At 37.0% G+C, this 23,662-nt stretch overlaps 1 protein-coding gene across 5 annotated transcripts in view; it reads right to left on the bottom strand.

Annotated features, from left to right (window-relative positions):
* Positions 1-2,104: 2,104 nt before the first annotated feature.
* The window catches only part of PAM (peptidylglycine alpha-amidating monooxygenase), an 84,615-nt gene continuing 63,057 nt past the window's right edge, over positions 2,105-23,662 (bottom strand). For 2 of the 5 annotated variants that reach the window (XM_037373466.1, XM_037373463.1), the window contains 11 exons: positions 20,621-20,750; positions 15,133-15,249; positions 14,555-14,627; positions 13,763-13,976; positions 12,899-13,099; positions 10,055-10,173; positions 8,970-9,069; positions 7,544-7,597; positions 5,030-5,233; positions 3,456-3,512; positions 2,105-2,921 (listed from right to left, as the gene is read on the bottom strand). In XM_037373466.1, the coding sequence (XP_037229363.1) occupies positions 2,746-2,921; positions 3,456-3,512; positions 5,030-5,233; positions 7,544-7,597; positions 8,970-9,069; positions 10,055-10,173; positions 12,899-13,099; positions 13,763-13,976; positions 14,555-14,627; positions 15,133-15,249; positions 20,621-20,750 (1,445 nt within the window). In that variant the 3' untranslated portion in view covers positions 2,105-2,745. The remainder of the gene's footprint in view (positions 2,922-3,455; positions 3,513-5,029; positions 5,234-7,543; positions 7,598-8,969; positions 9,070-10,054; positions 10,174-12,898; positions 13,100-13,762; positions 13,977-14,554; positions 14,628-15,132; positions 15,250-20,620; positions 20,751-23,662) is intronic. The other 3 variants (XM_037373464.1, XM_037373467.1, XM_037373465.1) reach the window with 3 other exon arrangements.

A 23,662-nucleotide genomic window follows, 5' to 3' on the forward strand; every position in this document is an offset into this window, starting at 1 on the left:
TGCCTGTCAACGCAGGCATCAAAGAATCACAGAATGATTTGAGTTGGAAGTGACTCTGCTCATCTAGTTCCACCCTCCCTGCATGGGCAGGGACACCTTCCACTAGACCAGGTTGCTCAAAGCCCCATCCAACCTGGCCTCCGACACTTCCAAGGATGGGGCATCCACAGCTTCTCTGGGAAACCTGTTCAAGTCTCACCAACCATAAAGTAAACAAATTCTTCCTAATATCCATTCTAAATGTACCCGCTTCTAGTTTAAAACCATTGTCCCTTGTCCTATCCCTACAGGCCTTGGTAAAAGGTCTGTCTCTTACAAGCCTGCTTTAAGTACTGAAAGGCCGAAATAAGCTCTTCTCGGAACCTTCTCTTCTCCAGGCTGAATAACCCCAACTCTCAGCCTCTCTCCAAAGGAGGGGTGTTCCATCCCTCTGATCATTTTTGTGGCCCTCTTCTGGATCCACAAGAGGTCAATGTCCTTCTTGTGCTGGAGACCCCAGAGCTGTGTGCAAGTGGGACTTCAAGAGAGCAGAGAAGAGGGGAAGAATCTCTTCCCTCAACATACTTCTCCTTATGCAGCCCAGGATTTTTGGTAGAGACCCACCTCTGAATTCCAGAGAGCAGAGAGTATTGCAAATGTTGAATTAATCCGTTTTAGCTGGTACTTGCAATTACTTTTAAAACTTTAAAAAACTTAAAAAAACCCCAACAATTACAGTTCAGCTACTCCCCCTTAACAAAGCAACTTTTTAACGGGAGATAAGGATCAAATAAAGGAAAGGAGCAAGCAGGCAGCTGCATATTATCTGCATCGACCTAACACCATGGAGGCAGAGAACACCCCACATCAGATGGACATAAATGAGCTATCTAAATGTTAGAAAATATACCTTTACTGATCACTTTTGAGAAAAGCCTGTGAACTTTCAGAACTGATGCCACATAATCACCTGTGATAGTGGTGCCCCCACACCTTTCTTAACCGGTCTCCTTAAAAACTTCCTGTAAACTACCTGTTATCTTTGCAGACAGCTTTAGAAGATCCTTCCCAACTACCTTATTTATTTTTAATCATATACAGGGAGATCAAGGCCACAGCTAAAAATAACAGGCAGAAACAGACTGTTTCCTTGTAACATTAGGAAAACAGAAATTAGCAGGAGAGGAAGCAACTTAAGAGGATGCACCAAATACATACAACATGAAACTGAGCCTTGTACTCAGTATTTTAGAAAGCTATCCTGGAGATTTCTCTATACTGGAGAAAAAATGACCTGTCAAGGATTTTAAGTTTTGGTTGCTGAAAAAGGAGATTTATAAAATCTTGCTGAGGGAGGAAATCTTGTCTTCTTCTCCGCTATCACCCTTATTCCTGCAAAAAACATCTGGCAAAACCTGTGCCACAAGGAGCCTATTTTTCAAGCTCAGCACCAGCAATAGCTATTACAACACCGCAATGATGATAAAGAAAGCTGTTTCATGAAACCCTGTGGCAATTACAGCTGTGTACACTCTACTTATAATACATGTTTTAAAAGGAGATTAATCACGCTCTGATCCTCAAACTAGACTCATAAATTATGATGACGTCACACAATGATTCACACTTCAGATGACTCATACAGCCAGGATCATCACCTAGCAGGTCTTCTACAGGTCTCATGTTCAATGAGTAAACACATTATGGGATTGAGGACTCCTGTTGTATGTATGAAAAAGGAAGTGTGGAGAAACAAGAAAATCAGTACTACAAATCAGAATTAGATGCCTACCCTGACTAATTTGCATAGTTAATTTGAGACACAGGTTTCCTCTTAGCTGTGACCATGTTTTATTAAATAGCCTGCAATTTTATTATACAAGTAAAATTCCTCTTCAAATGTTTAAGCTTGACTTTGTACATGTATGTAAATTATTAGTCTTTAAAAAAAAAAGCTTCTGACATAGCAAAATATTTTTCCATCTTCCATACAAAACAGTACTTTCTCTCTGCTGGTAGAAGACATCAAGTTTTTTACTGTATTAAGTGGTCTGTGTAACACTTACAAAAGTTATATACAAAAAACTTAAAAGTATGCAAAAATTCCAAAGTACACTCCGACAGCTAATGCTCTGCGAATACTTTATTACACAAATTACATTCAGCTTCTGAAAATAGTGTTCTAACAGTGATAGCATCTAAAAATAAGACATCCCAGAAACACAGCAAGTTAGGAAGAAGAAAAAAAATTAAATAGAGACTTTTTTATTTCCTTCAATGCAATATAATGTTAGTGATTTTAAAAAAATAGAAGAAGATTTAGCAGCTTCATTTTCTTGTGGCACTGTATTTTCTCTGTACTGCAACAGGTTAAGGACATTGAAGAGGAAAGGCACACAACAGAAACTGGCAACTGAATAGCTATGGGAAAAATACTTTGATGAAGCAGATAGTAAGACTTATTTACAGGATCCCCAAATTGTGATGAGAAACTACTACTGCTTTAAATCAGTGCTGCAATTATAAGACTGTATGCTTTATTAAGGTGTTCACATAAAAAACAATGGCACTGAAATGGAACTTCCATACACTCCTCCATTTAAAAAACAGAACTCAAAAACAAACAAAAGTCAAAGGAACCAGTGTACAGCCCCACACAGACTAGTACAGTTTACTATTAAATACACAAAATCTTCAACGTGCTTAAGGGAAAAGGAATCTGACATTCTGGGTTGAATTGTATAATGGAGAACTCAAAGGCTGGTTTCAGGATGATGAAGGTGCTGGTGGAGGTGCTGAACACTCTTCCTCTGAATCTGTGCCATCATCTTCATCTTTTTCTTGATCACTTCCTTCAGTGCTCAGTCGGTCAAAGCCTTTTCGGCTGTAGCCTTTGTGACTTGCAAAGAAGTTTCCAAGGTTAAGGCCACCGCCGCCTTTCCCTGTGGAAAGGCAAGGCTTGTCATACAGTTTGCTTTACTGTACGGGGGGAATAAAAATCTATCTGCTCATTCAGTGGTACAGTGGAGCTTATTTTGAGTTTCCTTCCAGAAACTGTTCTTAAACATCAGCACATAAGCCACAAAAGCTAAGTTTATAGGAAAGAAGGCAAGTCATCTTTGAAGCAGAAGCCCCAAACTACTTTTTTCAGCACCCACTGTTTCATTAAGTCTTTAGAAAGGCTATCTGTGTGCCTACCCATTTGCCCTTTGTCTCAAAGTGCTTCACTGCATTCACCAGATCCACAGATAACACATTATTACTGCTTTCCCACTGGTAGTGACACATCCTTTTCAGCAGGCAGATAATAATGGATGAAAAGTATCATAAAAGATATTTCCACAAAAAACCTGAGGTATGCCCCCAATCCTTCTTCTGAGAAAGTTCCATCAAATCTGTTACTCAACTAGAAGTGAATACAGAAAAAAGCCTCCAGTTACTGCATTCTTAAAAAACCTCCAGCGACTCAGACTTACCTCTAAGTCTGCCTAAAATTCTCCCTGAACTTGAATCAAGTTTGTGTTCCCCATCAGCTGAAAAATAAGGTAATTTCAGAAATAAGCTAAAAAAATCACATTCCATAATTAAATAATGATCTGTATTTTCTGATACAAAGTACATTCAACAAATTGATCATCAGCTCTAAGAAACAAAACTGGTACTTTTCAGCTTCTTGATTAAAGTGAAATTATACTTCCTAATAAAATTATCATACCATAGATGTTCAGTTCATGACAATTCAGCCATTAAGAAGATTTGAATGTAAGTTATTTCTGAGATTTTCATTCCCTCAACTGTTCACTGATGTTACTGTGAAGAGTTTACAGGAAGGACAAGAACTTCATAATTTATAATGTGCAGAACTTCATTCTAGCACACTGCAAAATATAGCTTGACATTTGAAATGGTATAGATTCCCTTCAGACAAGACTGGCTTTCGGATGAACTTTCCCCCCAGCCCTCACAAACTATATCCTCCTCCCTGGCATCTCTTTCTGTCCTTTGTCCTAAGACAAATTAAATGCCACGACTAAACTGTCTTTTCCTATATACTAGTCAGTTCCCATAAATCCATGCAAGAAGTTTACTTTGCTCTTTGACACAGTAAATTCAAGCGCTGCTTGAATCCAAATGGAACGCACGGATACTATTGTGGAGCATATCCATTAGAAGCAGTACTGCTGTAGTCTACAGTATTAGCACATGTGATGTGCTAAACACGTTTGAACACAAAGAGTCGGGAAGCTGCACACTGAAATCTTCAAATAAAATACATCCAGCTAGGTTGCACAGCAATATTAGATCACTGAGTTACCTCCTCTGTCCTAGTATGTCCTAGTCAGTGGCAGAATGTGTTATTTATCTGTTCCATGTAAATTTTCTTCTTTTCATGAGAATATTTTGATGAAAAATATTTATGCAATACAAAATAACAAACTCCTACTGCATGCTACCAGTTTCTCAAAAGTAATGTTATTATATAATAGGAATTAAGAAAAAATATACATAGCATTGTTAAGCACCAATTAAAGCTCTCACAGCAATGGATGGAGGTGCATTATGGAAACATATCTGAGTCACAAAATGCACGAGGTAGTAGTGAAAAGTAACATATAATCTCTTGTAAATGTTATTTGCATTTTGCTTATACCTTCGTAATACCCATAGAGTCTATTGTTCGCAACAATCTAAAGATCCCAAGCTGAAAATCAAACTATGCCCAGAGTATGAAAACTTGTGTATTCTAAAAACTAACATGAATGTATTCTAGTTGTTTCTGAGACACAAATTTTCAGCTTGACACCAATTGAAGTTTTAGATACATGTTCACTTTTCAAAGGCAGTGGCTTTGAGATGCAGTATCAAAAACATTGGGGGATGCAGTTGCTGTGTGCATGCTGATTTGCAGTTTTCATGCAGTGTCACAGTAACTGTTCAGAAAGCTAAAGGGATGGTAAACCTCTCCCTTCATATTCTCATCCCTCACTGTTCAGTGACATTTTGAACTGGAATAATAAAAGCCTGTTCTCTTAGAGTTACTCTCAGTTACCTCCATAGACAGTTGTCTTCCTCCACCGAATAAATACTAAAATTGCCAGCAGGACAACAACAGGGATAATTAGAAGAGTTGTAATAAGAACAAAGGGCACTCCAGTGCTGGCCTGTTGCACCGAATGTTGTTTTTCCTGCTTCTTTACAGGGTCTGTCGATTCCGGTTTGCTTTTCAATCTGGCTTCTACAATTGCTTCTGACTCTTTAAAAAGAAGACAATTTCAGTATGCAATCCATATGCATCAAGCAACACAGAACATGGCATTAGAGAACAAGTAAGAATATGTGAAGCGTTGAGTAGCAAGGAAACAAAAGACAAGCATTTATGGAGAGACATTTTTAGCTCTTGCTGATGCTACCCCAAATGTAAGGCAGAGAGAGTCTGAACGGTATCACTGACTAACAAAGATGCCCTCCCCTTTCCTAGAATGGAGAAAGAAGAGGTGTCAGGCAGTTTTGTCTTGAAAAGTATCTGTAATTTAAAATATAGGAAAATCCTCAAAAGATCTATTTTTGAAACAGGTGTGTGATGTGGTATCAAACAAAAATATACTTTTGATAATAACACTTCCAGAAGAATATAGAAATCCAGCATGTGCTGTATTTTCATAAACAAAAAGGAAAGCATTTAAAGTTCCTTTTAATAAACTTGTGACAAGGGTTAAATTTTCAGAACTGCTACATCCTGTGAAGGAACTCTGGCTCTGTAAATCTGGAGAGCTTTTGAAAACTGCATCCAATCATTCCTGACTAATTTGTTACCTCTCCACCTACATGGAGAAAAATAATTTCAGTAAAATTCTCCATGCTGTTCTCTGTGTGGAGAAAGGATCACATGCTTTGTGCTAACTTTTAATGAGTAAAACCATATATATATATAGTCTGACTTAACTGCATGTCTTAAGAAGTAACTGCATCAGAACTACTCTGGATCAACTCTGTTGATTCTGTGTCAAACTTAATATGATGTTCTGTTCTGAAAGAACAGCAAATGCTGCAGTTTACACTTAACACTAATACGATGATAACAATGATATCATTGTTATCACTAATACAATGATAAAAATGATACAATGATAACATGCTGTCTGTTCAAGTAGTAGTTATAGCCAAGAGCAATTTTCCTCCACCGTCTTGCCCACCTCTGGGCAAAGCTATAGTTCTCCACATGCTTTCCCTGGCTTCACAGCAGTGTAAGTGATAGTAACAGCTCGTTACCAGGAGGCTGAGGAAGTACAGGCCACTCCTGTCTGTTTATTAAGCAGAAGATGACACAAAGTCCATTGGTTATCTGTTTTCTTCAGGTGGAGTTGAAAGATGTTAATTTCTGCTTACCTACCCTAAGCAGTTTACAGATTGTTACTTAAAAACTGTTTCTTACCCTGCTGATACTATTGCATTTTTCTCTAACATTAGAAGTGTGAGCTAGCATTCTATCTTCCTAAAGAAAATCAAAATGCATTAATATATCCCTAGATTTGTTGCACTGTGGATGCTGTAATGTCACCTCCTCCCTTTTGAGTGCTTCAGAATAAAAGATAAAATAAAAGGGTAACAGTTTCAGCAATAAGGATTTCATTGTTTTATAATGTCAGTCTCCTTTATTCTACTTTATTCTGTATGCCTGGAACTGGCAGTTGGGATCTTTTGGTATTTTCCTTTGTCTGCATATCCATGCCTAAAGCAAACCACACAACCTCTGAATTCAACCAAAGAAAAACAGTTAAGAACATCTGAACATTTTATAAATGCGTCTTGGTAACGTGGTACTGTTTTTCGGTAAAGGAAACTAACTTTTCCTTTTCAACCTACTTAACTGAATACAAATGGTTAAAATTACTTTTAATCTTCCCAAATTGCTATTTTACCCCTTTAATCTCTCTACGTACATTTATCTCCTTATATTAAGTTTCTACATGTTTTCATTTTCTGGGTTTTTTTTTTTCATTTTCATGCAATAAATTGAAAAAAAAAAAAAAAGCTGTAGAATTAGGGAAATAAATCTAAATAGAAAAAAAGTAATTGTTGCCATACGGTGTGACTGGCAAGGCTATGTACTGAAAGACTATACAGAAAGACAAACCAATTGCCGTTTGAAACACCCCTTTTTTGGTGGTTGAGGGTTGTGGAGCAGGGGGAAGGGTGCTGGGGAGTAACAATCACAGTTGTATTTCAGAGCTATTTCTGCATCCCACAGAGATACCAATCTGGACCATACCAGATAGTGGTACGGAATTAATCCACTAGTTACGTTTTTATCTTAGTGTCTGTGAAGCAGCTGTCATCAGTGCTAATGAAATGTTTAGATTGGCTGCAAAATAGTGTCTACTAAGTAACAGGGTTATAAGCTGCTTTCTAGTGCTTCCTATGCTGGCTCATTTTCTCTCTATGAAATGATGGTGAAAAACAAAACAATCAAATTAGTTAGCATTTTTCCTTCCAACTTTGCAGAAGCAGTCCTAGTCCATGTGAAAATACTGGTTCCTTCATTTCCATTACAAATCGGACTAACCTTTTATTTCCTGTACCTCAATACCAGCCTTTTTAACTGACCGATGTTCCATTTCTGTAAAACAAAATGACCCTTCAGGACAACTGACATTTCAGAAAGACATCTGGTGACATTTTCCTGTTAGCTTTCTCAAGTGTACAGTACAATCCTACAGTAAACAATCCCGTCAGCACCTGAACTTCAACAAGGAGAGTCAATACAAACCATTACAAGCTTACAAGGCCATGGCAAAAAGAAAACTTGATTCATGAAGGGTGTTTGCAATAATTAACTCATGCCGCAGAGATTTTACGGGCATGTGTAAAGGCTCAGGGAGTCCCACAAAAAAAACCCTGTTAATTATAATCAAAATCACAACGGATTAAAGGCTGGCTAAATCAGGGCTCCTTAGCTACTGCAGTTTTATACTGCAGCAAAAGCTAAAGAGAAAATTATATGCAAGGGCTTTCCTTAACTAATCTGTAAGTGATCAATAATTCCATTTCCCCCCCCTCATATTTCTTTGAATAAAAGCCTAGGAGTGTTCTTGTTCATGTTACTATATGCAGAAAAATCCATATCCAGTGAGAAGTAAAATTTATCTAGTCCAGTCTCCTGTTAGAGCACCTAATACCAGATGCCCCAAAGGAAAATTCATGAATTATAAACAGACAAATACGGAATAACTAGTTTAGTCAGAAGTTAATTTATAACAGCAGACTCTAACTGGGATGACTAACACGCTGAAGCCTGAGGCTTCATCTGTCTCATACATTTTTTATCCAACATAATGTAACAGTGGATTATATTTTTATTCATGTAAAATATTTAATCTCTTTCTGAATTCTTCTAAATTGATGTCTGAATAATCAGGTCCCTCTCCCTGAAGCCAAGATGCCTGCCTTGGGGGTTACTAGATTAAAATGAGGAAGTGTTTCCACTTCATGGAAATGGGACTTCAAATTATACTAGATTCATTTTCTAATGATAAATATTCCCAATGAAATTAATATAAATTTTAAATTGACTTGTCTTTTTACTTCAGCCCCTGGGGGTTTCCTGTATGATAACCTCAAAAGAAGCAGTTGATTTCTCAGCAAATGATACATTAGAATTAACTAAGATGCTAAAGAGTCATACGTTAGTTTAAGCAGGTACTGACATGACAAGGGATAGATCTACCATGAGGCAAATGCATTTTGATTCCTCCTGTGACAAACGAACTCATGCTTTCAGGACTTTTGTTTGACAAAGCATGTAGCCATGCTAAAGAATGGCCTTTTAATGAAAACTGAGCAGCAGCACACAACTTCTGCAGGCAGAGCTTGTAGTGTATTTAAATCATTGTCATTAAGCTACCAGGTTGCTGGCCAGTGCTACCAGATAAGTGGTACTGATCGAGGATACAAAATGTGAACTTGTGACGTTGAGAACAAAAATAACATACTTTCTGTGGACACAAACTTCCACACTGCTCTTGCAAGAACATCTCCAACGTATACTGTTTTATCTTCAGAGGCGACAACATCATGTGGCATCTCAAAGCTCTGTGAAGATAAGCAGGTACAGGTTACTCTAAAGTCTTGGCACATCCACGAGGCCTCCTTAACCTTGAACTTGAGATTGGTCATATTCAGTCCTTAGAGTGGAAAATGCAGCAGGTGCTGGTGTGAATGCCTAACATGAGTGAAGGGAGAGAAATTCCATTTCTATTGGATGTTTGCCTTCTCCAGGGGTAACAAGGAGACTATTTGACGTATTCATGCTAAACAGGTTTTGCATTTATAACACTTAAATTCCTATTCTTGCATTCAGTTTTATCCAGTGAAATATAAACTAAAATTATCATGAATCTTGGTTTGAGGCCCACATATTTATTTTTCCTGAGTTTATATGCAACACAGCTATTTGCTATACTCAGAAAAAAGTAACCCTTAATATAATTTTAAACTGGACTGCAAATAACAGAGTATATGTGTTACCCAGGAACAGGAATCTTAACATTCATTCTTTAGTCTAATACAATCTATGGAAACTTTTTTTTAAACAAACATAATTTTTATGTACAATACAGTATGAAAAACATTTAGCCTTAACTTCCACACTACTCTTCTGTAAGGAAGGGATGCAACTATATAGTTGAGTATTATTTCTGCTTAGGGATATACTCTATTTTTTGACAAATTTATAACATACAGATATATGAATATTTCAAGTCATTCACTCTTTTACATTAGCTTCTAAGAACTGTCTGTCGGCAAAAAAGTAAGCTTATTCTGACTGAAGGTATTATTGGTAGGAATCATCTTGAAGCTAGTATAATTTTCAAATGTGTTCCACATGTAGAAACTGGGACCCAAAACTGTAGTGTCTTTATTAAGTTAATATTGTAAATAATTCCTTTTGAATACCTTACACTATAAAACATCTTATTTCCTGTAACAGTCTGACAAAAATTGGAGAAGTAGGATGTTACCAACATTCTCATATATATCTAATTATATGCACCAGGCACTCTGTGCAATACTCTACCTTTCTAAGCGGAATAAAAGTAGAAATTATTTCTCCAGTGGAGAAGTTCATCACAAATCCTTGCACTGGTTCTGTCTCTCCAGGATAAGGCATTCCATTAACTGCAAAGAGGAGACCACCTGCAACAACATTAAATATGCTTTAAGAACCTACACATAGCAAACTGCAGTGAAGATGAACTGTAAAGGTTTAGATGAAAAAGGCTGTCTGAAAGAAACAGATGGAGAGAAATGTAACTCAATAGGAACCTAAATCACAACAGGATAGGATAGTTAAGTAACGTAAAACAGGTGAATGTTTGGCATTTAAGAGATGCACACTTTGTCCAAATGAGAACAAGCAAGGCAGTATTTTACAGATTGGTTAAATGCGAAAACAAAAAGCACTAAGAAAAATAAGCTGAAGAATGCTTTGCTAAGGACGCCTTGATCTAATAATGAAAAGTTCTTTAAATGCATCAACAGCAGAAAGTCAGCTAGGGAATCAGTGGGACCACAAGAGGAAAAGGTGCGAAAGGGGGACTCGGAGATCTTCAGTTTTTGTCAGTTTTTTCTGTTGGCTATGTTGCAGATATTCTGACACTCAATTTTTTTCATAGCAAAGAGGTCAGAGGAGCCAGCTCAGCTGGAAGGAGGTACTCTAAACGTGGTAGACAAGTTGGAGGTTAATAATTCACCAGGTTTGGAAGACATTCACCCAAGTTCAGAAGGAATTCAAATGTGAAATTACAGACCTCACGCCAAGCTGAGTAACCTAGCACTGTAAACAGCCACTCCTCCAGAAGACTTGCAGGCTGTCAAAGTAATGCCCACCTACAAGAAGGGCTCAAAAGAGTCCTGGGGAACTACAGGTCAACAATTCTGGCTTCCATCCCCAGTGAGATGGTAGAATCCATAATGAAGAGAAATACATGGGAAGTGTGGCCTGTTGGAAACAAGTTGGTATGGCTTCTTTAAGGTGAAATTGTGCCCTCTCCTCCTGAACAAGGAGAAAAAGCACACAGGTAAAGGAGATTCTGTAGACATGCCTGGATTTTCAGAAAATATTTGACAAGGTTGCACATCACAGTTTATTAAAGAATGTGAGTTGTCATAGGGCTGAATGAAAGATCCATTAGTGAACAGGAAGCAAAAAGCAGCACTTAAGGGCAGAGCTTATAATTTTTCAGGATAGAGAAGTCTGAGTAGCGCAATGAACTCCTGAACCCTGCAGAGATCACAGCCAGAAACAATTTCATTCAACAGTCTTCATCAGTGACCTGAAAAATGGAGCCAACAGTGAAATCTCCCTGTCTGAGGAAGGCACCGAGTTCTATAGAGTAGTCAAAAGCTTGATGATACTGAGAAAGTCCAGAAAGACTTTTTATAAGAATGAGTTTCAGACAGATGGCAGAACTGCTTCAGCAAAGACAAATATAGATCGATGTTTCTGCAAAAAAATAATCTAGATCATGCCAAAGTGATGTTTAGCTTGGAAGTGGCAGCTACAACTCAGGAGAGACATCTCCAAGCCATTACTAGAAGGTCTCTGAAATCTTTGGCTCCATGTACAGTGACAGCCAAAAGTTCAACAGAATGTTGGGCATCATCAGGAAAAGGATTAGGAATGGAGGGGATAGTTCTGCCACTAGCATGCCCACATCTTGAGTACTGAGTGCTTTTTTACTCTGCATCTCAAGAGGGTCCTAACACAGTTAAAGATGCTAGAGAAGAAAGGCAAGAACTACAACAATCAAGGGGCTGAAGCAATTTAATGGCTTATGGGGAGAGACTAAGGGGGCTGGGGTTCTCCTTGGGGAGGAGAAGGCTAAGAAGGAGCAGATATGGGGAATGTGGAACTATTATTCACCAATTCCCAAAATACTAGGACGAAGAAACACTCGATGAAAGTATGTCACTTTTTTAAATTAAAAAAATAAAGTGGGTAATGTATTTCTGGACCCTGTACCTGCAGGAGGTTAAGGAGACAGACAGTACAAGCCAGTTCAAAATGGGATTAGGAAAACTTATGGTCAACTGGTCTATAGAAAGATACTACAAAGAAGTCAGAAGCTACCTCCTAACACCCTTAAATAAAGTGCATGCGGATGCACACAGAGCAGGAGAGGAACAGACCAGAAAATGCAGCCAGGCTTACAGAGTCTCCTTAGAGTGCCTCTTGCTGCCGCTGTCAGAGACAGAGCTATAGGTGTCAAGTAACTCATCCAGTACAGCATTTCTTATGTTCTTGTCAGATGCAAGAGAGAGAACCTTGGTATTAAATCTGATATAAAATACTGAGTCAGGAGCCTGACATGCCAAAATTCCTTGTCCAGTTCTTGACATTTACATTACCTTTAGTATCAGCACTAAAAATCTAACCCCAGAACTCAATACAGTAATTGTTAACCAGACTGTGATAGTAAAAACCACAACTTTTTCAAAATGTTTGCTTTCAGATTTTTTGTTTTATAAACCCCAAAACTTCTATTTTTTTTCTTGATAGTTTGGAACCTCTTTATTTTGCTCTCTTCAATGGAGCTTGAAATGAGTACTTTAAAATGCTATTAACTAATTACTGACACTGCAGTCACTAGGAAGTAAACAAATTATCCACTTGTTGACATCACATTTAGGGAGTCTAATCAGTCGTTTCTCAGAAAAGAGACTACATGCAAGCTTCTCTCATCCCACAATTAGGGAAACAGGATAGTTCTAAAATTTTCCATTACATCAGCTCTACTTTGCAAGATAATAAATACCTAGCTTAAGATAACACAATAGCATTCTTGAAATAACACTGTTTACTGTGACATACTGGCACAAAACAACTACTTGAAATCTGAAGAACAGGAAAAAAGATTACCTGGAACGTATGAAACTGCAAACAACTCTCTTCCAAATGATTTGTGCTTGATCTCTCTTAGGAACTCCCCAGTCTCTAACCTGAAGCACTGAATTCGACCATTTTCCCTGTCTGCAACACACAGCTGATTGAAGTCAGGGATCAGGGCTAAGCTGTGAGGGATATGAAACTGTCCAGGTCTGGCTCTGCCTGAAGAAGTCTCTGCAATACAAAATATCCCGGTTTGTGTTAAAGTACACACTGAAACTATCAGTTTTATTTAGAAACAGCAGTATGTCACATAACACAGTGTAACACTGGCAAAAGAATAAAGTCAGCTTGCTTGCTTCTCCTAGCAGTTTTACTTGTTTAGGTAGGTAAACTGTGGTAGTCTTCTGCATTGACTTTGTAAATCCTGAACTTATGAATTCGGTATTTCCCTATAATATTTGGCATAGTTTAATGCCTGATACATAAATCTGAGTCAGGCAGAAATCTAATTATTCATAAAACTTAAAATAGATGGGATCATGGCATAAACCTTGCGAAAATGGTAAAGGTTTACACAATTTGATCAAATGTTTAAGAAAAAAACCCAAGATTTTTGTGAAAGTCAGAACATTTTCTGGATGACAGGACACGCCAACACTTGTACTGAAAGCATGCTAAAAAATTCCCATTTTTTATTTTTAGTGAACAGAAAACTACTACAAGTAGCTGTATGAACAGAAGAGAGAAAATTGGAATCCAGTGACAAAGTTGAACTTCAGCTAGGGCCTGGAAGGTATTTCAGTAATAGAAATTTATAAATAAAAGTAATAGTAACATCAGCAATCTCATGGTTCATGATAACAGCAGTATGGGTAAAGTACCAAGAGCTCTGACCTGTACCTTCTCCCCACTGCATCACGTACAATCCATTTGGAGAGAACTGAATGATTCGACTGTTACAGTAGCCATCAGAAACATAAATGCTGCCAGTGATCGGATCCACAGCCACATCAGTTGGTTGACAGAAATGATTTCTGTCACTGCCTGGTTGCAAAGCTACTCCTAAGATCAGTAATGGTTCTTTGTCATCTGCTCCCAGTTTGAAAACCTTTTTTGTCAGTCAATGGGAAAAGAGAAGACATTTCAGTTATGGAAGGTAAAATATAAAAGGGATGACTGCCTATCGAAAAATACCTATTATTAAAATAGACTTATATGGTGTATAAAACAAATTTATGTACCAAACATAATCTTAATATATTGACTATGACATCTATTATTGGGTTTTTTATAATGTTGATTCTAGGAAATGTCTGCCTAAAATATAAATTTCCTGTGATTACAGCAAATGAATTGGTTTCACATTCTGGACTTAAGTATATAGGAGAATTGAGAAGCAAAGATGTAACAGAAAAAACTGTTCTTTTCAAAAGAATAATTGTTTTAAAACAGATACTTTTATTTCTGAATACTATGTCCACGTAGCAAATTGTTAAACACAACTACATTCCATGATGGCCAACAGGGGTCAATTTCTGTTCTTAATGTTTATCTATGTTTACTTACTCTGTTCTTAATGTTTATCTTAACAGGCCTAGATAAATGATTTATGTCAAATCTCTAGGAAAATAAAAACACTTTTTAGCAAAATATTAAGGTCCTGGTCTTAAAACTTCAAAAACATACCTGATGGAGAGCTACATCAGTGACCCAGTAGTTACCATTTTTATCTATACTCAGACCATGTGGTAAATAAAATCTGCAAGCATAAATGTAGAAGAATCAAGTTGAAAATTTCTTTTTGGAAGAATGATGGAGATGTGAAGTTTCACTTTCTATCTACAGATCAACAAATGCTGTAGATATTAACTACCTGCTGTATTTAATGAAAAAAGTAGCTTTACAGGACAGAATTTTCTTAACAGGTGTGTCTCAGCTCAGAAACCCAGTTGATCTCTGGTATCTCACTCAGGCTAATATTTGGTATCTTTAAGGACAATACACAACACTCATGAGCTCGGCATTTCTGTTAATCTAGCTGGTAGATTAAATTGTACTAATTGCTAGAAAGCAGAGACAATAAAGATGGCAAACTACCTTTAATAGTTGTTGATTTTGTATTTATTCTTTATGTATTAATTTAAATAAACTCAGAAGCTACAATCACACAATGTAATATAAAACACGTGAAAATGGGTTTGGGTTTTTTTTGAGGAAAATATACAGAAATGTTAGTTCAAATAATAAAAGCAAAAATAACTTACAGACTTTTGCCCATGGAATGAAGCAGTTTTGCATTACTTGGATTCAGGACAAGAATTGTGTTCTGTTCAATTGGTCCAAGTCCTCTTTGCTGATAAACAAATTTGCTATCAAAAGAGCTACACAAAAATAATGGAGTAGAAAGCAACCATTAGAACGCTCACCTGATGAACAACACACATGCAACTTTTAGCTGAGTTTTGTAGTTTAACGCCAGTGTGGGGTTATCAGCTTTTCTTTTTCTTTAAATAAGCCTTATTACATTACTATATGACTGCAGGAGTTACAGTGTTGGATGTCTGTATCTCCTACTGAGGTTAAGACTTCCAAACTAAAAGAACACCAAATGAACACAGCAACAATTAATATAATCCTAAAGCAAGCAAGCAAGTAAAATACTCTTCTTTTTTTTTTTTTTGTTTGTTTTCTTTGCCATGGCAAATCAGAAATGGAAAATCAAACAACGAAGCCCAAGTAAAAATACACCTAATCACCAGGGCATAACTGCCTGTAAAAAGTTATACTTTGTACTGTCTAAGGCAGTGTGTGTGTGTGTGTTTGAGTGTCTTTCATTTTTGATTTTTTCAAACACAACTCAATGTTTTGCTAGAGCTTACTATTGTAAGGTTCAGGTCTTATGGTTCTTACCCTTTTCAGAGTGTGCTTGCAGGAGACTATAGGATACGATGTGTATTTCTCCTATCCCCACAACTCTACAGTCAATTTTCAGGGTACATGTAATATATTAATCAAGAACATTTTAAAATGTCATTATTTCAGACATTAACAACATTCCAGAAGACAATTACTAGGCATAAAATTATCATATGCTTAACAAAGCATAAAATATAGTTGTCTGTACCCGTAAAGAGAAGTTGGCCATATTACTCAAACCTGTTGAAATATACGTTCAGCATTTAGTGAACGTAATTAATGTAAAATTTTTTGAACAAATTTAGAAAATGGTATTTGACTGTGGATGAAAAAAGCGTGAACATAAGACATACTCCCCCACTCCCACCTTGTATTTTTAAATCCATTTGTTAATCCTAAGAGAAACACAGCTATGATTGATGCTACTTTGTAAACAAGAATATACTCTGTAGACACAGAGAAGGCTATGAATAAAGCTATTAAAACTTCATATTGCACAGCCCTAGCAGCATGACCTCTTCATAACATTAAACATTTATATGTCTAGAATTTTCAATGTGGAAAAGCAGTACTGGCTTCATATATAGCCAGAAAAATCTGTGTGACAGGACGTGTTTAAGTTTCTGCATAGGCTATAATTAAAAAATATTTAGATACTACTGCTGTGTATGGTAACTACCTGTGACTATTTATTTGATTTGTCATATAATCAGTAAATAGTTTTCACTACAAATAGTTAAGCACAAGGTGATAGTTACTAAAACTCTATACTGACCCCTTCTAAAACTGTGCTGTGGTGCTATAGGGAGACAGGGTAAACAGTACCGACAGAGAATGGCCCGCTGATGTGTATCTTCTTGTTTAGCCATGGTTCAGCAGGTGTGGTTTTATTCTTTACCATTACTGGCAGCAATCTTCTGTGACAAGTTCTCTTGGCTTTAAACAGTTTTATTTAAAAAGGAGTCTAATACTTCTAGAGGACTTCCTCTAGGTATGGATGACCACAACTGAAGAACCCACACTGGACAGACTGAGCTGATGTTACTAACGTTGTTACTGATCAGCACAGCTGAACATACAACAGAATAGGTATTGTACAAAAAAATCCACAGAAAACAAGGTTGTATCTCTGGAGATCTCACTAACTAGAAAGAAACCTTAAAACATGACTGGCTTTCCTTATGATTTTGGTTCTTAGTAACAGCGCTGTCCAGACTTTGAAGTATTCCCTGCTAGCAACTACCTGGTTCTTCTGGGAACGGAGTGCTTTCAGCGTAAATAAGAGATTATATGGTATTTTATGCAAAGAAAGCCTAGTGAACTTTGAAATGAGTTTATGGCACTGATCTTCCATGCATCTTCTCCCTGTCAAATTTCCTTTTCTAGGAATAAGACTGGCATGCTACAGAATCAGTCACTCTTCCCTTCCCAGTGTTTGAGACCAATTTCCCAGGCAGCCAATGTTCCTTTGTTTCAACTGATAAATGAAGACACAAACAATGCTGACTATTGCTAGCTTAAAAGAAGCAAGACCAAAATCAAGCAGCCAAAATAAATTAATATCTTACTATTATATGTCATATTGCTTTGCAGCATGGTTTTGTAATAAGTTCTGCAGTTTGATATCAAAGGACAACCAAAATATGCTGCATGTCATTATTGCTAATTTCAAACCCCGGTGTGATTCCACAGCTATTTTTCTACTTCTCAGCTGGCCACTTTACACTAATACAAAGAATTTATTTCTAAAGGTAACATCCTTCTGGTGGGCTACATATTAAATTTAGACAGACCACCTGATCTCATAACCCCTGAAGGCATAACCCTGAGTTCTATTCTCGATCAATATCCACCACAACTGTGGTACCGTGCTCAGCCTGAATTAACCTGCCTAGCTTGTTAAGAATGCAGTAACAAGAATACAGTTTATATTCTTTATTATGTCTTTTATAAATTGCATGAATAGTATACATTTTACATCACAAAATGTAAACTGTCAACTGATTCATTCCTTAGCCAGCTGAATAGTTCCAGTTTTTTTCATTCTGAACAGCACATGCTGCATATAGCAAAGACAGTTCTGAAACTGAGGAGACAAGCCTGACTTATTTAAAAGGAATTTTTTCTCTTGTGTTTTTAAATCATGCACAGAAGGAATGCTACAGCCACTGAAAAGCTGCTACTTTATTACAGGGCTTGCATAACTGCTGTTGTGTTCTAAAGCAGACTGAAGCTGCCAGATAAAACAGCACAGACCATTCACCCAGCTGTATTTAGCTGCCTGGGGATCCAGCTTCTACTTCTTATATTATTAATGCATTGGAAACATTTGTCTGTGGCCTAACAGCACATATTGTATTTATTTAGTTTGTTTCTATACTGTGCTGTTGAAGCAATGAAACAAGAGAAAATAAATTCTGGGTGTCCAGGCTTGACTGATTCATCACGTTTATGATTTGGTAAGAAATATTATACTCAATATACAATATATTGTGTATTTGCAGCTAATGATAAACATCAACTTACAAGTTTGATAATTTCTTATCCCTTCCCCATACAACAGTCATGATAAACTCCTTTCAAATACTCATTTTTTATTCCTTTTTACTGAAAAATGAGAACACATACACTTCTTTCTCTTCAGCACAACTCATGAAAGGGTCCCCAAGGCTATTTTGTATGCTCATGAGGTACCCAAAGATAAAAAAGGAAGGCTGACTGGCTGAGCACACTTTTGTGTGATGCTTCTCTGTGCCACGAGGCATGGAACAACAGCTTAACCACAGGTATGTTTTCCAAATATATTGTTTTAAAGTTGCAATAGTCTATAACCATTTTAGCCTATCCTATTTAAGGGTTCCTACCAATACCAGCTTTCCTATACATTGATTAACCATGCTCCACAAGAAGAAGAAAAAAAATCACAAAACTTGTGAACAAAACCCCTCTGAAATGAATAAGGATTTAATGCGTGGTTATCTTTACGGAAGGCCCATAACCAGGTTCAGTTAACAGCAGCTCATCTTACATCTTGGTTACGTATCTGGGACGGAAATGTTCTGATAATATTTACAAGGCCAGGCAGTTTTACTCTGGTCCAACTTCAATTCCCGATGATGGCAGATAGGGCAATATCCTCACACAGGACTGATATCTGCAGATTAGCACTACTAATACTAAACATAACATAAAGCATTTTTCTGGGAAGTCTGATAAGCACAGGCTAGAAACACTCAGAATATGAACAATGGCTGCTGTCAAGGACAGGGCTGAGTTAGGTGAACCTGCAGTGTTACCCAGCACAGATGGTAAGTATGTGGATTTCCAGACCCCAGACAACAGCTCCAACCTTTTGGACCCACACAATAAGAAAGCTGAAGTTCAGTATCTCTCTGAACATGGTTGAGTCATTATGCTTGCTTGCTATTTTAGGGAACGTTAATTTTTTTTTGTTTTCTTTTGTTTAAAATCTGTAGGCTCTCCAAATACTTCTTGGCCTCAAACTCCAGTTTTGTGCCCTGGGTTGTGTATATACCTCAGTTGTCAGACACTCAGAAATATACATCAGGAGTAAGAAATGAATACAACTGCCAGCCTATTTCTGAATATTTTTTTCAATTGTTTCTTCAATGACACAAAGAATAGCACTTATGTTTATGCGTAGGATGAAAAAACCCAAATCAACATCAGCTTTTACTTGAAGCTCGAGTAATGCAAATCGCAGCATGCATCATCCTTTCAAATTTTATAGCCTGTACTATGTACACTTGAGCTGGAGAGATCACTGATACAATGCATGCGGTATAAATGATTGCCTTATCTGCTGGATTATGTTATTTCACTAAAAACCCAAAGAACTTACTTTCCTTCATAAAACGGTATTATAAGAATAATTTGTTATTACAAGTTTGAGAAAGCTGCCCCCCGTAATTTTCAGAAGCTATGTTGTCTTAAAATGAATCTACCTGGAGTTGGGAAAAAAATACTGTTTAGTTATACACATGGAAAACCGATGCTTAGAACTGAAAAAAAGAGCACATTTAAAAAGGGTACTACATCATATTCTGTTACAGGCTAATACTATTTCCTCCCAGTGTTCTGTTACAATTTCATGGATCTTTTTCCCGAAGTGTCCTTTTAAACAGCCATACTATTTTAAAGCTCAAGGACATAAGGACACCGTATAAATAAAGGCACTATACTTTATTTGGAATGTTCTGTTCTTAAAATAATGTAACTTTGAGTATATTACTTTACAAACACTAGAAAAATGGCCATTATAAAGTTTGGACTTTTTTTTTGTTTGTTTTGAGTGACACTAAGTGTACTAAATTTTACCAAATGAGTAGAACAAAGCCTGTTTTGAGGGAATACCTTGTAACAATCCAACTTTGTTCAGTGGACATAAAACCAAAAAAGAATGAAGATACACTAGAGCTATATTTGCATGTCTTAAATCAAACTGCTAATAGTAATACGCCACACTAAAACATGATTCTCCCAAGCTAATCAGTCTTGCTAAAAACATGGAGAAGCAGGGATAACTAATTTCAGTGACTATTATACTAACATGGTCATGAAGTTTAAGGACCTAATGTACTATGTCCTTTTTCTCTGGAGACACATTCTGACCATCTGAAGACCCAGTAACCCCATCGTCTTGAACTGTCAGTCACCACTTCCATTCTGCATCTCCCAAAGGCACTTTCAGCCAAAGAACTGAGTTTTAAATGGAAAAGGAACTGCAATCTGTCTTGTCTTTTCTTGAGAAGACACGCAAACAGCACACAACAATTTGACCTTCCAAACATGGCACTGGGCAGAGTATCTACTTACTTTTCATCCCAGACATGATCACCTCTGTGGAAGATCACTAGGTTATGTTCAGGGTCCAGAGCCAGCCCAGAAACCTGGCCTAGTTTGAGGTCTAACCCAGGCCACTCCACAGCCTCTTCTATGTGGAAATCTGAACAAAGAAACAAATAAACAAAAGACAGACATTCATGTAGCATATTTATAAAAAAACCCATGGTTAACTGGCATTTGCTACTGTTGGGAATTATATGGACATTTTCTTACATGCAGTATTTCCATTAATGCATTGCAATTAATTCCAAGCACAGTTTTATTACAGTAAAGCATGCACAAGCACTGGCATCCTGCTACATCTAGGATGACAGAAACTTCAAAATTGCCTTTGACTCCATTCTTTACTCCATTTTATAAGGATACAGGTACTCTAGAAGTTTTAGGAGCTCTCTGAATCTTTCTACATTAAAAGATTACAGAAATATACAACTACTATCCAAAATCAGCAGGCAAATTTAAATATTAACCTGTCAGTATTTTATTAAAAAATGCGTAAGTAAGACTATGAATCACTAAACCAACTACATATCAGAAGTGGTTGATTCATGACTTTTTTTCAAAAAAGCTTTTAACACTAAGAAAAAAAGACACAGGGAAGGAAGAAAAAAGCAATGAGAAGCAAATAAAACTAATTCTGTGACGTTTGCCTATGACGTTTCTTACTCCCAACATATGCGTTAGTTCTGGATAGTGTTCGTGTCCGTATCTTAATCCAAATATTATCAGCATGAATGGGAAATAGATGTCTAAATCTGATGAAAGAGATGAAGAAGGGTAGAATATCTGTCATTGTTTATGCTGTAATACACTGTTTTAAAGAATAAATACTGGATAGTTTTTTAATAACACAAGTCTGATTTTCACACTAAATCAACAGCACAGGACTTAGCAAGTGAAACATGGCTAAGAAGTGAGATGCTTCTTGTGTTTGTCTTAAATCATAAAACTCCTCAAGGGAGACAAATTTAGTTTCAACTTACAGATTAAAATTAAAAATATAAAAAGATGTTTACTTCAATCTTCTTTGTTTTATGTACTAACAGACTTGCACTGATTAAAGGCACAACAGTACACAGTTTGGAAAAGTTGCAGAGTGTTGGCTACTAGGATTAATTCCTCACAAACTGCTTAAATGCTATTTGGAAGAGGTTAGTCTGGGCTGCTCTGGCAGTACTAAAAGACAACTGAACAATATTCCCCAAAATAAAAAAGTAATGGCAAGGCAAATGTCAGTAACGCTGATAAAAGAAAAAAACCCGCAACCAAATCCTAAAATGCCTTCTGCATATTAGAAAAGCCATCACTCCTTCCTTTCAGAAATTAATTTGTTTGGCATAACTCAGGTATTTCTAATATGTAGACTTTGTATGTAGGTAAGTATAGACAAACTGAAGGTGAATAGAAAGCAATTTCTTTGCAGTTACGTGAAACTGGAGCTGTTTCACTAGTATTCAATGTGTTTGACAGCATCATGCTCTACTTCACAACTTTCAGTTCACCCAAAGCCTGCATGTTTTGCTGTTGATCCTGAACACTGGTCACTGCGCTACCATCTAGGCAGGTGAAACACAGATCCCCATTCACAGAGTGCCAGAGCATCAATGCTCTGAAACAAGGCAGATCACAGACCTTAAGACACAGCACCCAAGAAGTCTGAGAGGGTTCAGCTGGAAGTGATCTTCTAATGAAAGGAAAAATGAAATGGAAAACAATGTCCGAAATCTTCAGGTCACCTGTGCAATCTAGCTGATCTGATAAGCATATCCCCCATTCCCCGCCCCCCCCCCCCCCCCCCCCCCCCCCCGATTTCACTTGGAAGAGATATAGTCTGAGAGTAACAGCAAGGATGGGGTGGAGAGAAAACCACTCTCTACAATCTACACAGGGGGAAGGAAAACCCAGTGCTGAAAACCTTCCACAGATTAGGAGGTATTTTACCTTTGTAGTTCTAGATAACATTGCTAGAGTAGGTGACAGGGAAACTCTTCAGGCTAACACAAACCTAAGACAGACCTAAGACAATCAGCAACTGCAGTGAATCCAAGACAGTAATCAGAAACTTCTGAAGCAAGAAATTCTTTGCAGTGCAAATTCTGGTCACAGCAGGTGCAGTACCAGATTATTTTCATGGACGTTCAGATTTTGAAAGGCATAAAAGGACAGAAATCCAGTGTCTATTTCCTCACTTGCTCATCCCATGTCAGTGTAAGTTAACTTGCAGAAAACTTGTGTATGTTCAATGTTACAGTGTCTCTTAGCCTCTGACCCTTTTCCAACAATGCTAGAAAAATCAGAAGGCTAAACACAGAAAGCCTAAATTTTGGCCTCTGTAAAATTCAGTCTCTCAAAAGGCATGTACTATACAAGATGTTTATGCTTACACTTAAAGAACGAAAAGATTTCTGATAGATCAAAACAATAAAATGAATGTACAGTGAAATACACTCTAAACACATGAACTCCAACTTCCACACAACCCTTAGATAAACTCACACTTTTCCAGAGGCGATTTATTATTGTTATCTTTTCTTTTCCTTTTGCAAGTCCCATACTGAAAGTCTTTTGACACAGATTCATCTTAAGGCAACTACCTTTTTTTTACTCAAACCATACTTAATAAATTTAGATTTCATTTATCTAAGACTTAGTATTATTTTCCTACAAAACTAAGTGGTCCATGGAAAAGTTACACACGAAACCAAAGAAAATTACTTTTCCCCATTAAAATATTTTAAAACTACTTTTAAATTATATAATCACCAGTTTTGTTGTAAATGAGATTTCTAAACTAAATACCAGATTTACCATGCAGTATAGAGTAGCTCTTTTCATCAATGAAACCATAAAGAATTACACAGATTTTGAACATGCAAATCAGCTTCTGATCTCTCTACAAGTAAAAGAATAAATCCTTATTTATCCGCAAAACTGCAATTTACTGTCCAGAAACCCCTGGAAGCTCCTGCTTTTAACATTACAAATTCTAGTCATGTTGCATTTACTCCCTGC

This window comes from Falco rusticolus, chromosome Z (genome assembly GCF_015220075.1).
Source record: "Falco rusticolus isolate bFalRus1 chromosome Z, bFalRus1.pri, whole genome shotgun sequence".
NCBI classification, from domain to species: domain Eukaryota; kingdom Metazoa; phylum Chordata; class Aves; order Falconiformes; family Falconidae; genus Falco; species Falco rusticolus.